At 30.5% G+C, this 26483-nt stretch overlaps 2 protein-coding genes and 2 pseudogenes across 2 annotated transcripts; 2 read left to right on the forward strand and 2 right to left on the reverse strand.

The window, feature by feature from the left end:
• The first annotated feature begins 2294 nt into the window (after positions 1-2294).
• On the forward strand, positions 2295-3201 carry LOC149876270 (uncharacterized). Its single transcript, XM_090075588.1, has 2 exons — positions 2295-2475; positions 2589-3201. Exons 1-2 carry the CDS (start codon positions 2295-2297, stop codon positions 3158-3160), a joined length of 753 nt encoding a protein of 250 aa, XP_089931714.1. The 3' UTR covers positions 3161-3201.
• Positions 3202-6882: 3681 nt separating this feature from the next.
• LOC149876271 (uncharacterized) lies at positions 6883-9956 on the reverse strand (annotated as a pseudogene).
• A 12499-nt stretch (positions 9957-22455) lies between these two features.
• Positions 22456-23319, reverse strand: LOC149876272 (uncharacterized). Its single transcript, XM_090075595.1, has 2 exons — positions 23089-23319; positions 22456-22983 (listed from the first exon to the last, which is right to left on the reverse strand). The coding sequence occupies exons 1-2, from the start codon at positions 23317-23319 to the stop codon at positions 22456-22458; spliced, it is 759 nt and encodes a 252-aa protein (XP_089931721.1).
• Positions 23320-23844: 525 nt separating this feature from the next.
• On the forward strand, positions 23845-24780 carry LOC149876273 (uncharacterized; annotated as a pseudogene).
• Positions 24781-26483: the final 1703 nt, after the last annotated feature.

Here is a 26483-nt window from a genome sequence, read left to right on the forward strand (position 1 = left end):
TGGCTGCTTTGAACTCTGCAAAACCACAATCAGCAATCACTTCTGAAAATCAAGGTACATTTTAGAAATAAAGCATTAACATGCTTCTGCATTTGTCTCATTTTGATTTGTGTATATATCTTAGGCTCAAATTTATAACGGTCTAATTCTTATCTAAACTTCTTCTACAAGCTCCCAGAGTTTTTATTTATTCATTACATTACTTTCAGAAAAGAGCAGTCTCCAAACATCCACCAGCAAGTCAACCCCAGAGGAGGAAGTCAAAGAAGGTATTTTACATCCCAAAGTTAATAGTTATAAACGAAGTTGACTTATGCTCTTTAACGTTAAAGTTAATCACTTATCTGCAAAGTTTTCAGAGTAAAACAAAATTTAATTTATTTAACTAAATTTACAGAAAAAAGCAAAAGAGCTGAAGGTTCCGGGGTGGTCTTGGTCGAAAACGTAGCTCTAGGAGGTACCTCATTTAATACCGCTAGTTTTTCTAACTTTTCAACTCAAAACAAGGACTATAAAACTTCATTAAAATAAATCTTTATTTCAGATTTCGATAAGCAGCAACCAACAGATTGGTTTATGTCGCGTTCAGGAAAGTTTCCTCGCACTCTCTATCTCGCAATTTCTTACATTGCAAAAGAAGTTATTGTCACTGGAACAATAAAACGTAAAGACTGGCTAGATAACCTAAATCTCTTCAGCAGTAACGTTAAAAGCCTGTTCAGTAAAATTTCTTGGGAAGAACATAGAACTATAATCAAAAACATGCATATTAAATATAAAAAAGAGACTGACCACAAAAGCTTTGAAAACTTTATTGATCTTGGTGAAAAATTTATCTTATCTTGTAAATAGCATAAAAGTTGTTGAAAATCTTGTTTTATGAAATAAAGAGAGTCCTTGTTTGCAACAAAATTGTATTTCATAATAAGTTTTTATTATCATAGTATAATCAAAAAGCATTTCAAAAAACAAACTTACATGACTTAAAAATGAAATTTGTTTGTAAAATACAATAAAGACAAGCAAAATAAGAAAATGCTGGCCAAAGCCCTAATACTTACCAAACCTTTAAAAATCGAAAAACTATAACAAAAACGTTAAAAGGGTGAAATAATAACAATTATAACCATCAACATATAACTAATATCAATCAAAAAACAATTCAAAACTGTATAATAAACAAAAAAACACAAAAAATGAGGAATAATAACATTTATAACCATAAACCACTTAGTATAATCAATTAAAAAACAATTGAAAACCCAAAAGAAACACCAATAACACAAAATTTGGGAAAAAATAACATATATAACCTTAAACCAATAACAATAATTAATTAAAAAACAATTAAAAATAAATAACAATCCAAAAAACACAACAAAAGCAGCTTAAAAACTTATCTAACCATAAACCACTAAGTAAAACTAATGAAAAAACAACAAAAACCTATATAAAACCATGAATTTGAAGCATTAAAACAAAAAATGAAACACATATAAAACCTTAATCCACAAAAAAAACCCAAAACCAAATACTGCTTAATAATACATAGATAAACCATTTAAAATAACAGGGTGACAAAACTGGTTCATAGGGTTACAAAATTTTCACCCTGGATACCAGTTTTAACAAAACGCACCCTCGATACCAGTGTTGTCACCCCCGATACCAGTCTCGAATCACCCCGTACCCCAGATACCAGTCTTGGTACCCCCGAAACCAGTTTTTTTCTCGCAACTATAGCCCTAACCCTAACCCTAACCCTAACCCTAACCCTAACCCTAACCCTAACCCTAACCCTAACCCTAACCCTAACCCTAACCCTAACCCTAACCCTAACCCTAACCCTAACCCTAACCCTAACCCTAACCCTAACCCTAACCCTAACCCTAACCCTAACCCTAACCCTAACCCTAACCCTAACCCTAACCCTAACGAGCAGCCAATCACCTTGCTAGAATTTTCGAAAATTAAAAACAAAAAAGTGTAAAAGTTTCCAAGAATTTTTCCATTTTCGTAATTTTGTCATAAAGCTTTAATTTCGTAATTTTGTCAAAAACATTTATTTTCCTATAACTATGTATGTAATTACTTAAAGCTATTTACGCGTATATTTTTATTTTCCTACTATGAAGCAAAATGGAAATCATTAAGATATTTAGTTACTCACAATTACAACTTTGTTAGTTTTACTGCTAATTTTAAATTGTATAAATACCCGAATAAAATGTTAAAATATTAAACTTTGAAGTGAACTGTCCAATTTACGATATTATTATAAATTTAATTTAATAATGAATGAACTAAATGTGGATTTTTCAAGAATACAAAATGTTCCAACAAACTTGGAGGCTCATTTAATAGAAGAAGTGAGAAAACTTCCATGTTTATGGGACACAACAACTCGCGCATATAAGGAAACACCTTTAAAAGTTGAAGCATGGAGGCAGATATCTACTTTATTAAAAATAGAAGGTAGCTATTTATTTTTCCAAGTAAATTTAAACAAAAATTTCTAAATAATAAAATGACGTAACCTATTTTACATAACGTAACCTATTTTTTTTTTTTTTTCTTTTTGTGTGTAGAAAAAAATTTGACTTCAGCATGGACGAAATTGAGAGAAAATTTTCGTAGATGCTTGAATCGTCAAAAAAAGGCTACCATGTCTGGAGCTGGTGGGGAACAATTACCATCATGCCAATTCTTCACAGAATTAATGTTTTTGAAAGATGTCATTGGGGTAAAATCGACTAGTTCAAACATAAAATGCGATATTTTTGAAACACAACATTTAGTTGAACACAGAGGACTTGAAAATATAGACAATTCCATTAGAGCATCAAGTTCAAGAGATAATTTGACTTTAGTAGAAAATGAAACAGTTATAAATTCAATTACATCACCTCAGATGATTATCTCATCGCCAAATCATATGAAAAGAAAAATGAAAATTGACCCATTACAAGTTGCTCTTGAAAAAGCGATAATGAATGATGTGGAGCAAAATAAACTGATGAAAATAAATGAAAATGATCCAGATGAGTTATTCTGTAAAAGCTTAGTAAGCTCTTTTCATAATCTTTCAAAAAAGAAAAACAAATTAGCAAAAATAAAAGTTATGGAAATCCTCCTTGAAATGGAAAGTGACAATGAATGAAAATGTAAAATTTAATTTTCAAATAAAATATATTTCATATACGAAGATGTTAGTTATTTTTACATTCAATATATACATTTAAGGTAAACAATAAAATACTTCAAAAATAAAAACAAATAAAGCAACTAAAAAAACTATATATATTCATATATATAACACACACACACAGATATATATATATATATATATATATATATATATATATATATATATATATATATATATATATATATATATATATATATATATATATATATATATATATATATATATATATATATATATAACACTAGATGCACCTTAAGGCGACAGTATATACTTTACTACTTTAAGGTTAATCTTCAAAAATTTCTAAAATTATGTTACGTGAACAATCGCAAGAACTTCGCTAGGCATTACATAAGCATTTTTTTAAATTGGTTTCATACTTTTCTTTTCCTCGGAAAATATAATTGAAATATATAATTTTGCCGTCGCCTTAACGTTTTTGTATATCTTTTAGTTGCCTTTAGGAAAAAATATTCCTGGATTGACCATATGGTGACAATATTTAGTCACCTTAAGTAACTTTTTTAGAGCACATGTATTTCAATTTAATTGATTCAAATTACGATTAAGCGAATCAACTTACGATATTACGAATTACGAATCAACTACGGTAATAAAAGCTCAAACTATCCAGGATTGAATATATTGCCCATAGGTAAACCATGTGCTTTTTTTAAACAAATTAAAAAGTTTAGTATAAAGCAACATTTATGGATTTAGTTGTCTGTTAAATAAGTTTTGACATCTATTTGACTTTTGCAAATCTGAAGCATATTATGGTTTGAAGAAAACATCTTAAAACCTCCTAAGAAAGTTAGGCTAGTCAATGATGTTTTGAATTTAGAAAAACATATTCATACTGGGTGCACTTAAACCTTCATTTTTGATGGCCTTGCAGTTAAATGTAACAAAGAAGCTGAGATGAACAAAACTTGCATCACTGTCTAACTTACCTTGGACTCAAATAAACACTGACAGTTAATAAATTCGTTCTTTTTTTAGTTAGTTAGGGGAGATGGGGGCGCATTGATCGCCGTAGCAGTGTTTTGAAAATTGCGCAGAACCTGAAAGAGATGTAAAAACTTATTAACTACGAAACACATGTAGAACTATCTGGCTTTTGGAATATATAAATATTTTGATTTAAAAAAATGATAAACATGAATAATTTTAACTTTTAAACAACCCTCTCAAAAGATCAATGTACCCCAAACAATGGGGTACTATGATCTCCGACTTGGGGCACATTGATCTTATATGCGTAATATTATCTAAACGTTTAACACTTCTATAACTAAATCTTGTAAATAATTTAGTCAAAGGGTAATATTGTATAATATATAATACATCTAAATTTTTTAATTATTTTTTAAATATAGCAGTTAAACCCACTAGTCTAATTTTTAATTTAAAAATGTATAAATCACAGCAGCTATAAGCTACCCGCTTTATATACGTTTAAAACTTTACAACAACTTGAAATTTATAAGAACTGAAATATAAAGACTGAAATAAGAATACAACTTTTAAGTTTACAAAACTTGTTAAAAGTACAATATTTTGATTAAGAATATTTCATCATTTGTGAAAGTCAAGTTGTGAAGCAGCTTTTGGTTTACATTGTTTTTTATTCCTAAGCAAGTAATTCTTAGTTTCTTTCTTATCTTTTGTGGAGACTTTTTGTTGATTTTTGGTTTGCTTCAAAATTTTCTTTTCTTTTGACAAACGAATTTCATTTCTGACAGGAGTATCAGTCAAGATCCTTGTTTTTAACTGCCTACCTTTAACTTTTTTTTTTCTGGCAGATGCTTTTGGGTAAGGTTTTAAAACCTCAGGTGAGATTATAGAAGCAACACTTGTTGACACTTTGTTTAAAATACTTGTTTCAATATTTACTATAGTTATTTCAGACTCTATGTGATTAACATGTGCTGGTATCATTTCAGATTCCATGTTGTTGACAGGAGTGATAGTAACTGTATCTGGAGCAGCTCTACCTGTAACTGATGATGGTAAATATTCGTCATCTTTGAAAATTTCAGAATTGAATGGCTCAATGCCAGCTACTCTAAATCCTGTCTGTATATTAGATGGTGAGAAAGCTTTTGTATACGGTTCTCGAACTATTGAAACAATATCATAAATGGTCATTGGTCTTGGGTTTGAAACCATCCAATTATCACATGCAGAATTGTAAAACCTTTTCAATGGTCCAAAAACAGTTCTATCTAATGGCTGCAATTTATGGCTGCAATGGGGAGGAAAACTTATCATTGTAATTCCGTGTTGAATTGCAAGCTCCAAGCCTTTAACAGAAATATGACTTTCATGACTGTCGAGAAGTAACAAAACTGGAATTCCAGAGAACAGTTTGAATATTTAACAAAATGTTTAATCCATTCTATGAAAATTTCTGAGTTCATCCAACCAGAAGGATTTGCAAATCCCACACATCCAGGAGGTCCTTCCTTAATCATGTAATCATGAAACTTTACCCTAGGAAAAATAAATAATGGAGGAATGGAATTTCCAACAGCATTAGAGGCACAACATGCAGTTACCAATGTTCCTCGTTCTGCAGATGTGATTCTTCCAACTTGTTTGCTTCCTCTACCAGCTAAATCCTTTACCGGCTTTTGAACGGTTGTTAAACCAGTTTCATCAACATTATATATACAGTTAGGATTATATTTATATCGATTTCTTACCGTTTTAAGATTTTGAAAAAACTCTCTTACAGTGTGTTTGTTAAAAGCTGTTGATCGAGCGAAGCTCGTTGCTTCAGGTGTTCGTAGAGACAACTCTGGATGTCTTTTCATAAAACCTTGCAACCAATCAATGCCTGCAATTTTATTTTTGATCCATGATGATGGGCATATCTTATTGTTTTTTAAAGCAAATTCATATGCCAATAATCGCGTTGACCTAGTTGAAAGGCCATAGTTCATTTTTGATGCAATTAGTAAATAACTTGATAAACTTTTTTCATCTTCTGCTGTAAAAACTTGTCTATTGTTGTAGTTAGGCTTGAAAGCTTCATTTGGATTAAGCCTCTTTTTACGACAATATCTTTTTAAAGTCATTCTATCTATGTTAAACTGACGTGCTACAACATTCAGTTGAGTTCCTTCTAAAACTTTATTAACAGCTACTTTCATTGTTTCACTTGGTATAGCAACTTTATTTGTTTTTTTAATTCTATTTCTAACCATTTTAAGATCTGTAAAAAAATATATCAATAAAAACATGTTTTTAATAAATGCTAATATTTAACATAATAATATTATGTTAAATATTTTTTAATTATTATGTTAAATATTATTCTTTTGATATTATAAAATAATAGTATTATTATTACAAGCTTATAACATAAGTAGATTTAAAAAATGAAATGCTAAAAGCTATTGTTTGTTTATATATAGTTTTTTTTTAAATTATAAATACAATATCATTCGTTTAACTGTATTGCTTATAAACAAAAACATGGGGCACTTCGTCTTCTATGGGGCACTTTGATCCTCCGATCAATGGGCCCCGCATAGTCAAAGATCAATGTACCCCAATAGGTATAGGTAACATATTGATAGCAATATCTACTGTATAAATTGCAGCCAAATAAAAATTATATATTATATTATACACCTAACACTTACAAATTTAAAATAAAATTGTTGTTAACCCATACAGACATCTAAATAAAAATATATTTGAATTATAGTACGATTTAAAAAAATCACTTTTTATGACAAAAAACAATATTTTCTTTATTTTTTTTGACGCTGATAACCTTATGGAAAAATATTACGAATAATCAATTAGGGAAGCATAGTGGTTAATTAAATTGCAACCTCACTTCTATTAAGGCAAAAATGAACGAGTAAAAGCCAAAAGATCATACTGCCCCGGCGATCAATGCGCCCCCATCTCCCCTACATTTAATATTTCAAATGCAAGTACAAAATATTAAACCTTTTAATAACAAAGGCAACAAACCTTTGGCTAACTGACATGATTGTTTTTGTGATCCTAATTCACCAGGTTCATCACTGTTCTCAGATATTTGATTATTTTCAACTAATAAGAAAAGTTAATATATTATAGGAAAACCTAATATATTATAAGAAAACTTAATATATTATAGGAAAACAACCAAAAAAATAACAAAAAAAACAATTAATACTTTTTTCAGGTTTACATGACTTATCATTAACATCATCGATACATTCCTATTGATTTGCTACAAGAAAAAAATAACATCATGTTTTAGAAATACTAAACTGCTTTTAAATTAGTATTTCAAAAAAAATCCCTTATAAGTGCAGCATGTTTTTTCCTAAAATTGGCTTTAAGTGCTTAGATTATAAAATAAAAATATTTCTGGAAGTATACATAATTCTAAAAAAATTCAATAAAGCATAATAAACATCTTACAGTGTTTGTGAAAGCTTTCACTATTAGTTTTACATTTCCCTAATAAATAAATTTTTTAAAATGCTATTTTCAATCAAACACAACACTTTTTTTAAACTAATTTTAAAACCAAATAACATAATCATTTTAAAGATGAAACTATGGGAAGATAAGGTTGACCCTCAAACAAGCTAGGCCTAATGAGCAATAAGTTCTTGTTGGCTCGTAAAACCTTCTAAGTGCACTTTTAATGAGAAATTTTGAATGTAAATTTATGGACTTTTAATGAAATTTTATGAAAAAGTTAAAACATGATGCAAAACTTCTGAAAATTGACTAATCAGAATGCATCTTTTGCATTAAAAAGAAAGTTTTTTTTCACTCAAATTAGTTTATTTGCTCTATGAAAAATTTGTGATCTAGACATGCAAGGAATTTCTAAGTAAGTTGACTTTTTATCAAAATCAGAAAAATAGTAGAAAAACAGCAAGAATAGTAGAAAAACAGTAAAAATAGTCATGTTTTCTTACCTTTAAGTGTTCTTTTTGGATACACTTTTCTCTCTGTCACAACTTCTATAAGATAAATAGGAACAAAACTTTTTAAAGGCTGTTTAGAGCAGTTAAAGTAAGGGAGCAAGCAAATACAAACAAATAGCAGGCTGAATTTTCAGGAATTTCTTTTCTTAATATTAAAACATTTTCAAGAGAACTGGTGAGATTACTCTTTCTTAATTATGGTAAAAATAATTTCTATGTATTATAAAGAAGATTATTCAAGCAAATTAACATCTGAGCAAATTCTGTTACAATCTAAGAAACTGCAATAAGCTTTAATTTGATGCACATAATATATATAGTATGCTTTTGATATTGATTACAAACAAAGGAAAATGCTGACCTTTCACTGGTATTAAAAGTTCTTCTACAATACATTTATTGTTTATTTCTCCTAAAGTAGAGGAGCTAGAACTTGATGATTTAATATGGTCAACTTTGCCTCCCTCATGAGTATTCATTAACATTTGGCCTGTTGTTTTTATTTGTAACGAACCAGGGGCAGCCTGGTAAACATTCTGATTAATTCTCTCTGAATGCCCAAAGTGGTTAAAGATTAAGGTTTTTTTTTCTTTTTAGATAATTCCAATTTTGCCAAAATTGTTGCAATACGATGGCGATTCTGAGTGGCATTGATGGCACCATTTTTATCTAAGCGTATTAGTATCTCATTAATACAATGCCAGCCACTTGCGTGGCTCAAGCTGTTTGGGTACTTGCAAAAATGTATTGATTTTTAACAGGAATTCCTGCATTTCTTCTTACCTCTTTATTTGTTGGTAGTGCATTGCTTTGATGCATTCTGGTGGAAAAAGAACAGGAACAAGGTGATCACCACCTTTCCCTGTTTGATATGTAATAAACATTTGTTCTGAGTTGAATTCAACTGGTAGGTCTTGTTTATCAACCCATTCTCCTTTCAATGCTTCATTCCATTGATATAACTGGAGTCGAACTGGTTCACCACCACGCCTACCTTTAAATATAGTCAGACATGTGGCAGTAGCTGACCTGATGGTAGTAAATGAATTCAATGGATGTTCATAATCGTCTATTGAATTCATAATTTTATTACATTCCTCAATTAGTAACTGAACATCTCCCTCATTTGGCGAATTTATTGGCTTAGGCAGGTTAGTATTTTTACAATAATTCAGATTGTAGTAGGCATCACCAAACAAATCATTTTCATACAACTTTAATACCTTTAAGAAATCAACCACTCTTTGAGATCTCAAATCCTCATTTTTTACCAAAAAATGACCAATTAAAAATTTTGCAGTTAATTTTAGTAAATTTAATATGCTGATCTTTAAGCCATTTTTTTGTGATTTTTCAGAAATATGGTCTGAATCTTCATTTGGTTTTTCTGATATAGAATTGATTGCTTGTCCTACTAGTGTGATTACTTCTCTACAATACATATCACCTGCGTTATTTAAAATATCAGTTAATTTAACCTCTGTCTGTTTGTTAAAGATACTTCTAAAAGAAATGTATAATCTTGCTGTTAGTCGCATACGTGCACGCACTAATCTTCTGGTCTCTGATACTTTATATTTCTTCCTTTTAAGTGCACTATAAGATCTAGCACCAATCATTAAAATTATTTTATCAGATTTAATGTAATTCCCAATATCATCTAGCTGCAATGTACTGAGAAGATTTATGAAATCACTTGGATAATTCTCGATATGTTCACTTAAAGATATAGAAACCATTGGCAGCATAAAATTTGATGCTTGACACACAAGTTGGTGCCGAGCTTTATATTTTCTTGAATAGAAGCTAGACCATCCAATTTGAGTATTCAAATACCTGATATTCGAATTTATTTGCGTGTTTTTTTACTATTTGATATTTGAATATTTTCTCCAATATTCGAATAATTTCCAAAATGTAAAGGCAGAGTAAGCTTTTAAAAAAGTACTGTTAATTTCTCTTTTTGCAAACGAAAAAAATATTTGTCTTTTTGCAAACGGAAAAAATTTTTAGAATTTTTATATAACCTTTAAGTGGAAAAATTGCATTTTTGTATGGTTTTTATTTTGTGTGACATTATTTTTGTTTGCTTTTAGAAAACAGTCGTTTATTTAGATTGCTTAAAAATATAAATACATATTTGTTCCAAAAAAAAAAATCTTAATAATAATCTTAATAATAATTATTTTTAATATTTTGTGAATAAATAAATATAATATAGAATTAAATAAATATAATATGATATACAATTTGTGGTTGCATAACTTGAAGTGGTAAGTTAAAATTTTTTAGATTTTCTTAGATAATTCATCTCTGGTTTTTTTAGCCATGTCAAAAATGTCCAAGGTATGGGAGTTTTTTAAGAAAGACGAAAAAAATATTGGCGAAGCCAAATGTGGTAGGTGCAACACGAACATAGGATGGAGAAGTTCAACTACTGCTATGATTAATCATTTGAAGCTACGACACAACATACTGGTATCTAAATCGGTATCAAATGACAATGATGGAGAAAATAATATTCCTAAGAAAAAACAAAATACTAAAATAAGTAATACTTGGCCATTTGTAAAAAAAGAATCTTTAAATGAAATATTGTCAAAAGTCGCAGCTTTTGATGGAATCGCTTTCACAGCAATGAGTAAATCCCAAGCTATAGCTGGTTACGTGCAACAAAAAGGTTTTAAATGGCGAAAAGTCCGACAACTATTTCAAAATGCATCAATAGAAAATCTGATAACTCCACTTAATGATTCTGGCATTTTGACAGAAAGGCATTTAGACATCATTGAAACAGATGATGAAATTGACATGGACATTTCTAGATCAGTTGATTTTAGAATTGGCGGTTTAGTGTCAGATGAAAATATAGTCATTAATGAAACTAAACAAAAATACAAAAAGCCTTCACGGCTTTGCTTGTTCTGCAAAGTTCCTCAGACTCGATTGAAGCGTCACATACTTTCAAAGCATTCTACAGAGCTTCTGTAACACCTCTGCTCTGTATGAATGTTAAAGATCAGAATAGGAAAATAGAGCTATTCAGAAAAGAGGCTATTAGAAATCATAATATGTCACTTGTAAAATCAGGTAAAACATGCTTTATCAGAGAAAGAAAGTCAACCACTCAAGATGACGAACTACCTCTTATGTGTTCTGGCTGCAAGGGTTTCTATTAGACCATCCAACTATTCGAGCTTTTCAACTATTTGAATATCAAATAGAAAAATCTAAAAATATTCGAGTAATCGAATACTCGAATAATTTATCAAAAAGTTAAAAGACATTAAAAAAATAATAATAATCTAATTAAAAAAGTGTTTTATATTTTATTTTGAACGATTTTATTATTTTATATATGTATTTTTTTTTTCTAAAAACATTTTTTTCTTTTCTTTTTAATTGCACCTGCTGTTGAGAATACTCTTTCAAAAGCTGTTGAGGTAGGGCGTAATGTTATTAAAGCGTTATACAAAACGTCCAGCGTTGTCAACCGTTTTTTAAAAGAATCCAATTGACGAAATTCTTTCTTCAATTCAATATATTTATCAATTTCGCTGCGATTGCTAACATGACAGTTTTTTGGTTCTGTAATAGAACTTATTGCATTTTGGAGTTCTTTTTGCAATCCGACTGCAACTGGTGATGTTAATTCTATTAAATCATCTGCATCAGATGAGGTAGAATCATTATTAATTTTCTCTTCTTCAAACATTTGTGGTTATATTTGTTCCATAACTTTAACAGCGAATAATATTGCTGCATTTTTTGATGAATATTTAAAATGAGCGTTAGAACTTGGTATAATTCCACTCTGCAGATAAATGATCAATGTCATTAAAACTGAATCTCTTCTTTCATCCATCCTTATTTTGATCGCATGTATCAGTTTTTTTGCTATATTAGTTTGCATTGGTTGCAACTTTTCAAACAAAAATTTGTAAACTCCTTTAGCAGTTATGAGATTTGCATCATTTTTACTTAATTCAGTAACAGCAGTTTCAACTGGTGCCAGAACATCAACAAGGTTTTGTAGCGCAAAATTATCATTTTCTGGAATTGGATCAATATTCAATTCGACTAAGGATTTCTTAACACATTCTGATAGAATTAAAAATCGTCGAATCATTACACTCAAAGAATTCCATCGCGTTTTTATGTCTAATTTTAACTTGAGTTTTTTCCCCATTTTTAAGCTATATTTTGTTGCAAAATAGAATGCTTTGAAGCCGATTTTTTAAACATTCTTATAACACCTCTTAACATGTTATTAATTTGATCAAAATCTGACGTCATATCATATTGATCTTCCTCAATAAACAACAAATTGTAATCAGAGCACTTATCTTCTGTGGAATCTTCTTCTACATCTTCATCAACAAAATCTTCGGTATCGTCAAACACTTCATTGCAAATAGAATTTTTTGGTATATAAAAACAATCCATCACGGCTAAATGAAGCGCGTGATTATGGCAAAGTTGATTTAAAACACCTAATATATTGCCATACTTTTTCATTACGGCTGCTGCATTGTTAGTAGATGCAATGACATCATTTTTTAAGAAAATCCCAAAGTATGCTAACTTAGCTTCAACCAAATGTTTAAGTGTTTCTGCATTTGCCTGCTTTATTATTTCCGTTAAACCCAGAACATAGCATTCAATTGTATTTGAGACAAAAAAGGATAGGATTTGGAACATTTGAATCAGCTGAGTTTCAGAAAGGTGACTTTATTCTAAATAAAAGTCACCTTTCTGAAACTCAGCTGATTCAAATATTCCAAATCCTATCCTATTTAAATCCTAAAGAAAATTAAAAGAACGCATATTTTTAAATAATAAATTTAAAAAAAAACTTTTTTGTGAGAAAATGTATTTAGGTGTTTCTCAAACAAACTTTTTTAATGAAAAAATCTCACCTTAAGGAAATCACATTTTATATCCTATATACTGCATATTAAAAATCCAGGGTTCAGAAATAAGTACCTTTAGGTGACACATTGTTTTGTTTAGGGGTAAAAGGAAATATACTCAAATGTCATTTCAATGATTTACAAAGATATCTTAAAATGAATAATAATATTTTAAACCTTTTTTATGCATATTATGATTGTTTGCAAAGAGTATGTCTTATATGAGTAATGTCTTATCATTTTGACTAAAGATATTTCAGGGAACATGTGGGAATATCAGTTTGAAGATTTATGAAAGTATACAATTATAAATATCAATTTTCTCCTTAAGGCAACATCAATTTAGATCTTATCTATTGGATATTATCACAACATAGTAAAAGTTGTAGAAAAAAGTGCCTTATGTGGACACTTCATTTTAACTAGACATTCAGAAAACATTGTTGGATATTATCTTAAGTTTTAAAACAATATAAAAAATAGTTTTTTTTATCTTTTAGGCAACATCATTTATATCTTATCTACTGCATGTTAAGACAACTTGGCTCAAGTTTAAAAAATAAATGCCTTAAGGTGACAAATCGTTGTCACCTTTAAGCACTTGTTTTTTGTAAGTGCCTAGAGATGAAAAAATGATTTGTCACCTTAAGGCACTTATAGAATATATACAAATACCATAATTCTTAGCTTCTGCACTTAAGGTGACACCTAATTAGACAACATTGGAATTAAATGGTACAAATAAAAAAAATATGCCACTGAAATTTCTACCATAACTTTGTCAAATTTGGCCTGATGCCTAACAAAATTTCAGGCTTTGTTAAGAATTGAATTGCAGAAAAACATTCGTCTGATGGCGACCCAATTCTAAAAACTGACTGTACACAAACACTCCAAACTTCAACAACAGAAAAATTGTCTGATTTCTTATATAGAAGTTAAAATTAGTTTAAAAAATTTTAGGTTGAGACAATAAAAAAGAATTTGAAAAGTAATATTTTATATTAGTCAAGTATTGTTCTTGTTCTCTACTTGAAGAAGACACCATTTTTAGTAAACAACTAAAAGTATTTAAACTTTTGGATGTTTTTAGCTTAACATTTGCATTTCAGTAATTTCACTTTTTGGTAAAGAAATAGGAAAAATTTTGTGTTGTTGAAGTTTGGAGTGCACGTGCATAGTGAGCAATTGCACTTTGGTGGTAATTTTGATGTTGTTTAGTAGATAATTTAGTTGTGAATAATCGCTGAATAAATTTTTAAAATCGGTTCCTAATGAGCAAAGTTATTGCAATAAGTTCAGTGGCATGTTTTTTTATGACTCATAGTGTATCTATTGTTAGATACAGTACAGTTTAAGGTATCACAGCTTCAGTTTATTGCTGGTGTGATTTTGCTAAATGTATGCATTTTTATTACATAATCTTTCATATTATATATTATATTTGTAATCATCACCTGATTTTTGATATTTTATAAACTTCTTTTGATAACCTAAACTCATAAGATTTGTTTATTTGTAGGTAATTAAATTTACACTCAAATTATAATTCGACAAGACTATAGTCAAGATGTCTAAAAATAGTCTTCCTTCAGATTTGAATAAGAAACTATGGGAATCAAATTTGGTGAGGTTTGAAACAGCCAAGAATTCAAGAAAGTATGCAAAGATTGTTGACAGTCTTGATCAAATGAACAAAATGCCAACAGAACAGCATATCCTGGACAGATTTAAGTGCTAGGCTGCAAATGAGAAAAGTAGACAGGAGAGAGTTGTGATAGTGGTCAAAGAAGTAAAAATCTTATGGAAAAAACTGAATCTTCCAATTCAAAAAGGCAAATCTACAGTGGAAAGAAAAATTGAGAATGTACTAAACAAGTATGAAAGAGACAGCAGAACACCAGGAACGCAAGACTTTACCAACTTGTTCAACGCAACTGATGAAAATGGAGAATGGTTGTGCCAGGAAGATAAAGCCTTCTATAATCTTCAGATGTCAACAAATGGTAGAGCTGGCTACTGCACCACAATTGAAGATACACAAGGAGTTCATCCTAGAAAACTAAAGTTGATTAAGCAAAAAGTCAGTCAAGATACTAAGGATGATTTCAGCAGTGAAGATGAAGAACAGCAAAGAGTCAGTCAAGATACTAAGGATGATTACAGCAGTGAAGATGAAGAACAGCAAAGAGTCAGTCAAGATACTAAGGACGATTTAAGCAATGAAGATGAAGAACGTTTTAGCACTGAAGAAGAAAAACAAGATTCTGACAGTGGTTCTCAAGATTCAGAGGCTCCAACAACATGTAACAGACAAAAAACTGATTATGCAATAAATTTGGTGACAAAAGCAAAACTGAGTTCAAGAAAGGCACACACAGTCTGCAAAACTCTTGCAAAAGATGGAATTTCTATTCCAACTCCAAGTCAAAGTGGTGTTTACAAAGCTACAATGAAAGCAGGAGAAAAATTAAAAGAACATTTTATTGAAACTCTAAGAAACGAAAACTGGAGCTGGCACTTTGATGGGAAACACATAAAGAATACAGAGTACCAGGCTGTAGTTCTAAAAAATGAAAATAGAGAAGTTAAACTAGCAGTTCTTGCACTGATCAATGGAAAAGGTGAAACAATATTCAATGGAATAAAAACTGTGCTTGATGAATATAAGCAATGGCCTGCAATTAAGTTAATAATTTCTGATACAACCTCTGCAAATACAGGAACATCTGTTGGGGCAGTCACACTACTACAGAAGCATTTTGTTAAGCTTGGATTAGACAAACCTCTTTATATTGGATGCAAGGATCATGTTCTTGATACATTACTAAAACATGTGATGAATGATTATTTTGAAGCAGCAACGACCTCGCCTAATCTCAGTTATTGGTTCATTAGCAGAATAACGGAAGAGTACCAGCAACTGAAAGCATCTTTTGACAATTCTGGAGATGCTCTGAAGGAAGAAGAAGAAATTGTTTGGAGAGATGATAAGAAAACAGGATTAAGAAAACAGGATGCTTCCCTAAAGTAAATTTCAGAACTTTGCCAAAGATAAGCAATGCAAGATGGAATAGCCGAGCAATCTATGCTTTGCTAGCTTATATTTTACTTCCAGAATTTCGACAGTCAACCGAAGGTCAGTCATCATGTGACTTTTTTAGTGGCACGTGGAGTGATATCTGGTTTTCTGGTCAGGTTTATATTCAGGATAAATAAAATAATTTGGCAGCCGTTTGCAAAGATCACTCAAAGGCAATAAAGACTTTAAGGACTTTTTGGTCGGTTGAGCCAACTCCAATCCCAACTCAAAAGTCAAGCATTTGCGCTGAAAGTGCAATTAAAGTTCTGCAGGATTTACTTTCATTGTGCAAAAGCATTGAAAAAATTAACATAAAATTTCTTTTGATAAATGAACACTAAAACCTGTATGTTTGAATTTCTGATTAAAAAAAACCATTTTGCACAATGTATAATTTTATATATTTTTATAAATTTGAATAAGGGGGATGACATTTTTTTAATGTTGAAACTTGCCATTGGATTTTTCTTGATCTTTCCATTAAAACTCCACAAAAAATAACATGGGGATAGGGTCTTTAAAAATTTTCATATCCCTAATATATATATATATATATATAGGCATAGATATTCAAATTAGAAAATGCATGATGGTATACCTACAATATATGATAATCACCAGATATACATAAATATTATATTTATGTATATCTGGTGATTATTATATATTGTGTAATGTAATATATGTTATTATATATTGCTAAGAGTATAAATTGATATCTTGTTATATTTAATATAAAAAGATATCGATTTATACTCTTAGCTTTAAATTTTAATTAAAACTCATTTTAATTTTAATTTTAATTTTAAAACTAATTTTTTTTTTAATTTCAATTTTAATTTTAAAACTAAATTTTAATTAAAACTCATTTACAAAAGTTAGATTAAAAAATACGAAATCTTATTTTCGACATTTTAAAACAATACTATTTCTATTTAAGTTTTTACATGAAGCATTCAAGTGTGACGATTGTTATTATTATCATTCATAATTATCTAACGATTACAAATATCAAAAGTACGCGGTTGTGCCTCCTGTGCGTCTATGCGGTTCTGCCGCAGAGGACAGTTTTTAGAAAGAATGCAGTTTCATAGGTTGCTCATTAAGTTATGGCGATGTCAAAAACGGTTTTTACTTGATGAAATAATGCTGATCACAAATATGTTTAACACTAAAATCAAATATTGCTTAATCCTCAAGAAAAAGGCCTGAAAAAATATGATGTAAATATAATATTTTATCAAAACAGACATTATTATGTACAACTTCCCAGAAACGCAACAGGCGTTCATTTTGACAAAATCGAAATAAAGGAAACTGATTTACCGACGCATGGTATGCTTTTTGCCATATTAGGTATCATTTTTCAAAGGGAAATGTTGAAAAACGGCCTCTATATGCGGTTATGCCCCCACTTCCCCAATAGACTGTATTTTTTTAAATTTCAAACTCCATGCAGCTATAAACGTAAATATTACGTACCTTTGGTTTTTGGATCATTTTTATCTAGAAAATAATTTGATGTTAATCATTTTTGGTTTATCAGAAGATTTAAATCAACGTTATTAGTTTTCTTTACAAATAATATTACTCGAAAAACATTTTATTACCCAGATATGTTTTCAACTTAGATATTAAAGAGTTGTCAAAGACAATTATTAAAACCAATTTACAAACAATTTAGAATTAAACTTTTTCTCCAAAACTAAACATTTATTGTTGATGAATGGTTTATCAAAAGGTAGTTATAATAATTAGGTGTTTAAATATATCTTTTTAAGTACAAAATATACCTGGACATGTAAAAAGTATTGATTTTCAACAAGAACTGCATCATTGCAATTGTCAATTAGATTTTATTGATGCAGCTTCGGGTCCTAATTGACTCTGGTTGTGGGTATGTGCCAATACAGCTGGTGAAACATTGAGTCCAACAACTCCAGCTCGTCAGCTGGCCTGAAAGATAAAACAAATGTCATGAATGAATTTTTTCTAAATCTCAATATATGCTCAATAAACTAACAGATGCCCAATAGTTTCTAAATATATGCTTATTCAAAATATTTGCAATTCAATAATAAATATATGAGTATAACAAAAGAAAAGAGTATTAGAGAAATGAATTATTGAAGTAAAACGTTTTTGGTAGGTTTTGAAGAAAGGTCATAATTTTCATAAGTACATAAATTTCAAAAAAAACGAAGGTCATAATTTTCATAAGTACATAAACATTGTCACAGTAACTGTTTACTTCTAAATAAGGATGGTTTTACGAAGAAGTTCATGAATAACCTCCTTATACGTCAGAGAATACGTAAAAGCTACAATAATAAGATAAACCGAAAGAATAAAAATGAAAATCCTTAATAAAATTGGATTTTATTCATTATCTAAGTATTATTTATGCATGATTTAAGTATTCGAAGTGGAACTTAAAAGACGATGGCACCAAACAAAGGTCAATTAAAAATTTTACTTTTAAACTTTTACCAGTGATTGATTTTCATCAACTTTATTTTTTTTACCTCGGATTCGGAACTTTGTTTGAAAACTCTTTATCTCTCATATATTAAATAGTAATATATACATTACCTAACTTTTTCTTCAATATTAAAGCAATTTTATAAATTGCCGAAAATACTACGCAAGTTCAATCAACTATACTTGCTTTGAATACAGTGTGAGACATATCATAAAAATATCATAAAAATGCGCGACAATTTATTAGATAAAGTTCAGAAACTTATTTAAGGCAAAATACCTAAGTTAGACTAGCATTATCTAAATATGATTTAAATAATCCTTGAAAAAATTTCGACAACTTGTTAAACTTTCTGAGTTTTGGACTGCATAACGGTGAAGTAAATATCAATAGTAAATATTTATATATAATATGTTTATGATTTTTATATAACTGCAGTTTGAAGATTCTTTATTTTTTAACTGAAGGATATGGAGGAATTGCACTGGTCAGCGGCTTTTTGTTAGCATATGCTATGATTGTATCAGGAGGTAGGATTAACTCTATTATTTTCTTTATTACATTAAAATCTTACACTTTTTGAAAACATTCATTCTTTTGATTTTTTTAAATAGAGGACTTTCTGTAATAAACAGACCTTTATCAAACTTAAGACCGATTTTCTGCTGGCACAGTTTTATCTTATTTCAAAATTGATCAGTTTCTTTTACTTGTAAATCTACTTTTCAAAACGTTTCGAGCAAGTCGAGTATCTCAGTTTTAAACTTTGCATTTAGCCTTTCGTTTACACATGTACGAGTTCGTTCGATACTGCTTGTTTAGAAACTTCAATTGCCACATGGTGTAGCGTTTAGTAAACTGAAATACGAGTTATCTATAAGATTGCACAAGCTTCTTTGAAGCTTTCTAATCATTTTATTGCAGCATATACGAATTAGTTTCTGCTAATTATCTTTTTGCATCGGAGATTCTAGAAACACATATATAGTTATTTCTATATTAGTTAAGTTAGTCAAAACCTACCAAAAACGTTTTACTTCAATAATTCATTTCTCTAATACTCTTTTCTTTTGTTATACTCATATATTTATTATTGAATTGCAAATATTTTGAATAAGCATATATTTAGAAATTATTGGGCATCTGTTAGTTTATTGAGCATATATTGAGATTTAGAAAAAATTCATTCATGACATTTGTTTTATCTTTCAGGCCAGCTGACGAGCTGGAGTTATTGGACTCAATGTTTCACCAGCTGTATTGGCACATACCCACAACCAGAGTCAATTAGGACCCGAAGCTGCATCAATAAAATCTAATTGACAATTGTAATTATGCAGTTCTTGTTGAAAATCAATACTGTATACTTTTACTGTATAATTCCTTACATAAACAAGGTCTTCAGGCTGAAAGAATCGACTATTATTACTGAAAAAACCTGGAAGCTGTTTTTCCTTGATCTTGGTGATGGCCTCAGGAAGTAGCATCGACAATGGATTTCTTAATCTTCTACCTATTAAAAGTTCAGCCGGAGAAACTCCAGTTGTAGAATGTGGTGTTACGCAATATTTAAAAAGGAAGCGACACAATTGCATCTCAACATCACTCCCTTGAAAAGTTTTTAAAGAGTTCTTAAACGTTTGAACCATTCGTTCTGCTTGACCATTTGAGGCTGGATGATACGGTGCTGCATAGACTGGTTTGATATTATTTGAAGACAAAAACTGTTTATATTCTTCACTTGAAAACCCAGATCCATTATCACTAACAATAACCCTAAGTATACCATGGGTTGAAAACAATCTCCTGAGTACCCTAACCGTTGTTTTGGCTTCAGTGCTTTTCACATTTTCCATTTCGATCCATTTTGAGAAACTGTCAACTACTACTAGGAATATTTTCCCATTTTTTGGACCTGCATGATCAATATGTAACCTCTCCCATGGTCTACTTGGATATTCCCACGGGTGTGACTCAGTTAATGGAGACTTCTGATTTCTTTGACAGGTCTCACAATTTTTTACTGTGTTCTCAATTTCGGAATCGATTCCGGGCCACCAGACGTAATTTCTAGCTAAAGCTTTCATTTTACTCACTCCTGGATGAACATCGTGTAGCTCTTCCAATATTATTTCTCGTAACACTCTAGGCACCACTACTCTTCGCCCCCATAACAAACAACCTCCCTCTGTTGACAACTCAGAAAACCTAGATGTGTATGGTTTCAGCTCCGTTACACTATCTTCCATCATTAATCTTCCATCTAACACTTTATATAGAACCACTCCTAATATGGGATCATTGTATGTGGCTATCCTCAACTGTTTCTCTGTAATAGGGGTTCTTACTAGCTCCATCATAGCCACATCCATGGTCTTCATCCATCGTGACTTTTTCCTCGATGCATCTATTGGTAAACGGCTTAAACCATCTGCCGCTGCATTCCTTTCAACAGGACAATATAGTAGTTTATAATCATATGCTGACAGAAGCAGGGCCCAGCGTAATATTCTTGCTGCAGCTCTTGCAGGAAGTTCCTTATTTTCTGAAAATAGCCCCAGAGGTTTATGGTCAGTGTACAAAGTAAACTTGTGCTCATATAAAAACTAATGAAATTTTTTTACTGCAAAAACTAATGCTAATCCTTCCTTTTCAATTTGGGCATAATTTAGTTCAGCCATACTTAATATTCTTGAAGCAAAGCTAACAGGTTTTTTACTACCATCCTCCTCCTCTTGGCTCATAACAGCTCCCACACCATGTAGACTGGCATCAAAGTGAACTTTGATTTTTTTTGATGGATCAAAGTGGGCTAACAATGGTGCATTGCATAATAAAGTTTTAACTTTTCGAAAAGCTTCCTCGCTATTTTTACTCCATTTCTAAAATACATTCTTCCTCAACAAATTATGGAGCGGTTCTGTAATGGAAGCCATCCTAGGTAAGTAGGTATTGTAATAGTTAGCTATGCCTAAAAATGCTCTTAACTCTTTGACATTAGTGGGTCGAGGAACATCCTTGACTGCTTCCACATTTCGTGGTGATGGTCTGCAACCTTCTTGGCTGATTATAAACCACAGAATACCACTTCAGGTTGCATGAAAGAGCACTTAGATACTTTAAGAGTTAGTGCTGATTCCTTTAATATTCTTAATACAGATTCTAAATTGCTGAAATGCTCTTTGTCAGTTTTTCCAGAAATGAATATATCGTCCAATCGTACTTTCACAAATGGTAACCTGCCCAACCTTTTATCCATTTCTCTTTGAAAGATCCCAGTTGCACTATGAACACCAAACTGAAGACGAGTCGGCTGATATAAACCTTGATGGGTATTTATTGTTAGAAGTTCTTGTGAGGCTTCATCTAACTGAAGTTGCTGATATCCTTGGACAAGTCGAGCTTGGTATATTTCTGCCCTCCTGCAATAGTGGCTAACTGATCAGTAGTGTTTGGTATTGGATAGGTATCTAGAGGGGCAGCTTGATTTATTGTAACTTTATAATCCCCACGTATACGCAACGGACTCAAAGGATCTTTTGAATTCTTTAGAACAGGCACTATGGGTGCTGCCCATTTTAAATACTGGACTCTTTTCCAAACCCTTTGGTCTTCCAAGAGATCAAGCTCTTGTTCAATCCTAGTCTTCAAAGCATACGGTACTGGTCTTGGTTTAAAAAACTTTGGTTGTGCATCCTTACGTATAGGTATGCGACATTTAAAATCTTTTAGGCATCCTAAATTATCACTAAACACTTCAGGAAATTTCGCCACTAATGCTTCTACCCTCGATTCAAACCCATTGCAAACATTAACATTTCTCATTCCTTTACACAGTTCCATTTTAGGTTCAGTATCTGAATCCAATCTCTTCCGATTAATGTGGGCACATTTCCTTTAACTACAGTTATAGGTAAACTGCAAGATTGTCCTTTATAATCTACTTCAACAAACCCTATTCCTTCTGATCTAACAAGTTCTCCTGTATAAATCTTTAACAATACTTCAGACCTTCTTAGTCTTTTTTTATTTCCTTTTATTCTTCTATAAGCTGAAACACCTATTACAGAAGCAGCAGCCCCTGTGTCAACTTCCATTCCAACCTCTCTACCATTGATTTTTACCTTAACCATAACTGGTCCAGTCACCTTCTCAGATTCCTCACCTATTGAATACAAGGCTAAAAAATCACTTTTATTTTCATCTGCATCAGCAGTGCTTCCTTTAGTTAATCCCTCATAAACTTCAATTTGTTTCACTCCTAATTTCTTCTCCTTCCTACCGTCTAATTCTTTTTTTTCTGATCGACATCTTCTTTTAATATGTCCAATTCTGCTACATGCGTGGCACTTTGAGTTGCGAAAATGGCAATTGTTTGCCAGGTGACCTGTGTAGCCACGTCAAAAACATTCTCTATTTTCATCAAGTTTTTTCCAAGTATCCATCTTGTGTACTTCATCTTGTTCTACCGGGCCTTCTTTAGTACCATGAATAGTCTTAGCATCTCTATATGCTGCTTCATATGCTCTTGCTGTGTCTAGAGCTGTCTCCAATATTAAATTTTTGATGATTAATAACTTTTGCTGAACCTTTTCATTGTTTAGTCCACATACAAACCTATCTCTTAAGTAATTATTGAATTTCTCACTAAATTCACAATACTCTGATAGTCTGCGTAACTCCATGATATATTCATTTATTGATTCCGCCTCTTTCCTATCTCGTTAATAAAATTGGAATCGTTGTGCAATAAAGTTTGGGGTAGGTTCTAAGTGATTCCTCATTAGCATTATTATCTGAGTATAAGTTTCATTCTTAGTGTCATTTTCGCGCAAACTACGAATAAGTTTGTATGCATGTCCTCCGACAGTTGATAAAAACACTGATTTTTGTAGTTCTGCATCTTTAATAGCATTGGCCAGTAAATAATTTTCAAACCGTTCTATGTATTCGATAAAATCATCCTTTTCTAAATCAAAGCTTGATATATTAGCCAAATACATCATTTTCACTTCGTCGCTAATTCTTATGAAAACGTTAAAAAAAGAATACTACTGCTTTACAAGAATACCAGAACTATATTTAGTTGTAACCACTATATAAAATTCATCAGTTCAAAAATCAACAAATACACGTTTCTCACTCCTCGCTCTTGGTCCGTACCGGAACAATCCCGACACACCGCACCTCGACCCTCCATCGGAATCTGGATGACACAGTTACAACACAAGCATTTGGCAGAGCTTGTTCTGGTTTGGCTAGGCAGTGATAAACTAGCAAATTTTAAGTTTCGTAAACCTATAGCTTTTCATCATGCAAGACTTTTATCAAAAGCTTTTATCATACTACATGACAATAGAACTGCTTACATTTACAACAATTTGATATAATTAGTGCAGAAGAAATAGCAACAGTTCATCAAGTTGCAAAGTTTTCTGGGCTGTTTCATGCAAGATTGTTTCTGAAAGCACCATTGGCAGCCTCTTCTCCAGCTTAGATTTATATGCAATCAGGGACATGATCAAGTATGTGTCATTTAATAAAACAATATCAACTGCAGCAATTAAAAATTTTAAAAATCATTTATGGTTTCTTACAGAACAAAATGTTTTACTTGCTGTATGCGATGAAACACTAGACAATTACACAAGAGAAAAAATTGCCAAAGAATTATTTTTATACCCTAAACCTTCAAGATTACCATTGGGAAAACCACCTTTTCCAATCATTAACATAATGAAAATTCCAGAATTATGGGAACTGGTTGGACCTCAATGTTGGATACTAATTCAACAGCGAAATCTATCTGCAATAGAAACAGAATGGATGCAAGTTAGCTCAAAGTAAGTTTTTCTCTTAATTGATTTATTTTATTAATTTTTTTAGCATTTAAAATATTTAAAAATGCCTGTATATATATTTCATAATAGAGATTGGAATAATTTTTCAGGATATCGAGTCCTAAAAAAGTTCATAGAAAAGTTAACTGCAGTATATGATTGTGCTGAGAGAGGATTAAAACTTATCCAAGACTTAACACACTTGTGCCTAGATGAGGAATTAATGAAAGTTTGATGCTTTCAATTTCAAGTCACAGACAAAAATTTTCAGTCAATACTAAAGACAAGTTGTCAAAAATTATTTAACATGTGTTATGTAATTATTACATTGTTTATATGATTGTTAGTTTTCTAATTTTATAAATTTATGTCAAGTCATAAATTTATGTTAATTGATTAAAAAAAATTATTTTTAAATCATGATTTTAAAATAAAAATTTTCAAATATTGTAATTTTTATTTATAAATGTGCTAAAAAAAAAGCTTTCTAAACCCACAGATGTGCATAACTATGCATAACATAGTAAGAAAACTATCCCTAATTGTATATTTCTTCAGCTATCAATACCAGGCTATTAAGTCTAAAATTATGTAAAAACCGGGTTTTTTGAGAAACCAGGTCAATGTTTGAAGATAAAAAAAAACTTACAAAACAACACGTAAAGCTGTCCTAATAGTCTCTATTTTGCTGAAATATTGTTTTAATTGATCACACAAATGTCCCTATTCCCTTAAACAAACAAAACACGAAAAAAAAAATTAATTAAGGGCGTTTAACTACTCAGAATATGACTTTTTGGGGCAAAAATTTAACTTTTGTGCCCGTTGAGCGGGGTCTAAAATTTGAGCAAATAAGTTAAATTTTGTTTTTTATTGATCACAAAATACACCCATAGTACATAGAAAACAGTGCCTTTTGATTTTCAAAAATAAGGGGAATAAGGACATTTGTGTGATATATATATATATATATATATATATATATATATATATATATATATATATATATATATATATATATATATATATATATATATATATACATATATATATATATATATATTTTAGGGTGCGGTTGTGACTCACTATAGGGGCACAACCTTTTTCTTTACTAAGTCTAATTTTTGTGTTACAACATTTTTAAAAGCCGTTTTAATTGCAGCAATTTAAAGCTTAATGATGTGTTTATCGAAATACACTGTTAAAAAATGGCATGCCGTTTTTATTTTCATACTGCATTAATCTAAACGTTAAGGGGGCTGTTATGCCCCCACTTCCCCTCCTTATTTCATTTCTTTCTTTGTTTTTTTTTTCCAATTCATTTGCCTAACTTTCTCATAGAAAATACTCACATAGTTTCAAATCACAAATATTTCCTTACTATAAGTGTTAAATTTAGATAACCTTAATGATCACGGAAATTAAAATTAAAGAACAAAAAAAAAACTTTTTTCTTAATTTTTCTTCCACCTGATTGTAAGTAACTTGGCTCTGAGTTCTTAAATTCAAGAAAGATATTATTACAATAAGTTGATTTTCTAGATAATAATAATACACAATCGAAAGGTGTTAACGTGGCTATTTATATAACCATTGGAACTGCTGGACCAGCTACGATTGTCATTTCAATTGCCTTATATTGCTGCGGTATATTTTGTTTGTATTTTATTTCTTGAACATTTTACTTTGAACTTTTCTCAATTTAAAACTGAGCCAAAGGCATTTGGCTCAATATTAATAAGCAGCAACAATATTAGAAGATTAGCTTTTTTTCTTTTTCATTATCTTCGTCTTAAATTTACAGATATGCATATGGTTGTGTATCTTATCATCTTTACCTGGTTATTTAAATGATAAACGAATATTTTCGCAGCAATAGGATAAGGTTGCTGTTTATAATAACCAAAACTGGCTAGGCTGCTACTGTGAGCTGAAAACAGCTTTTTTTATTTAATTTAATTTTTTTTATTTCCCGTTGGCGCGAACTATTTTTTGATAAATGTCAGTTT

Source organism: Hydra viridissima, unplaced genomic scaffold (genome assembly GCF_058129835.1).
Source record: "Hydra viridissima isolate aposymbiotic clone 2 unplaced genomic scaffold, HvirCarnegie_v1 scaffold_22, whole genome shotgun sequence".
NCBI lineage: Eukaryota > Metazoa > Cnidaria > Hydrozoa > Anthoathecata > Hydridae > Hydra > Hydra viridissima.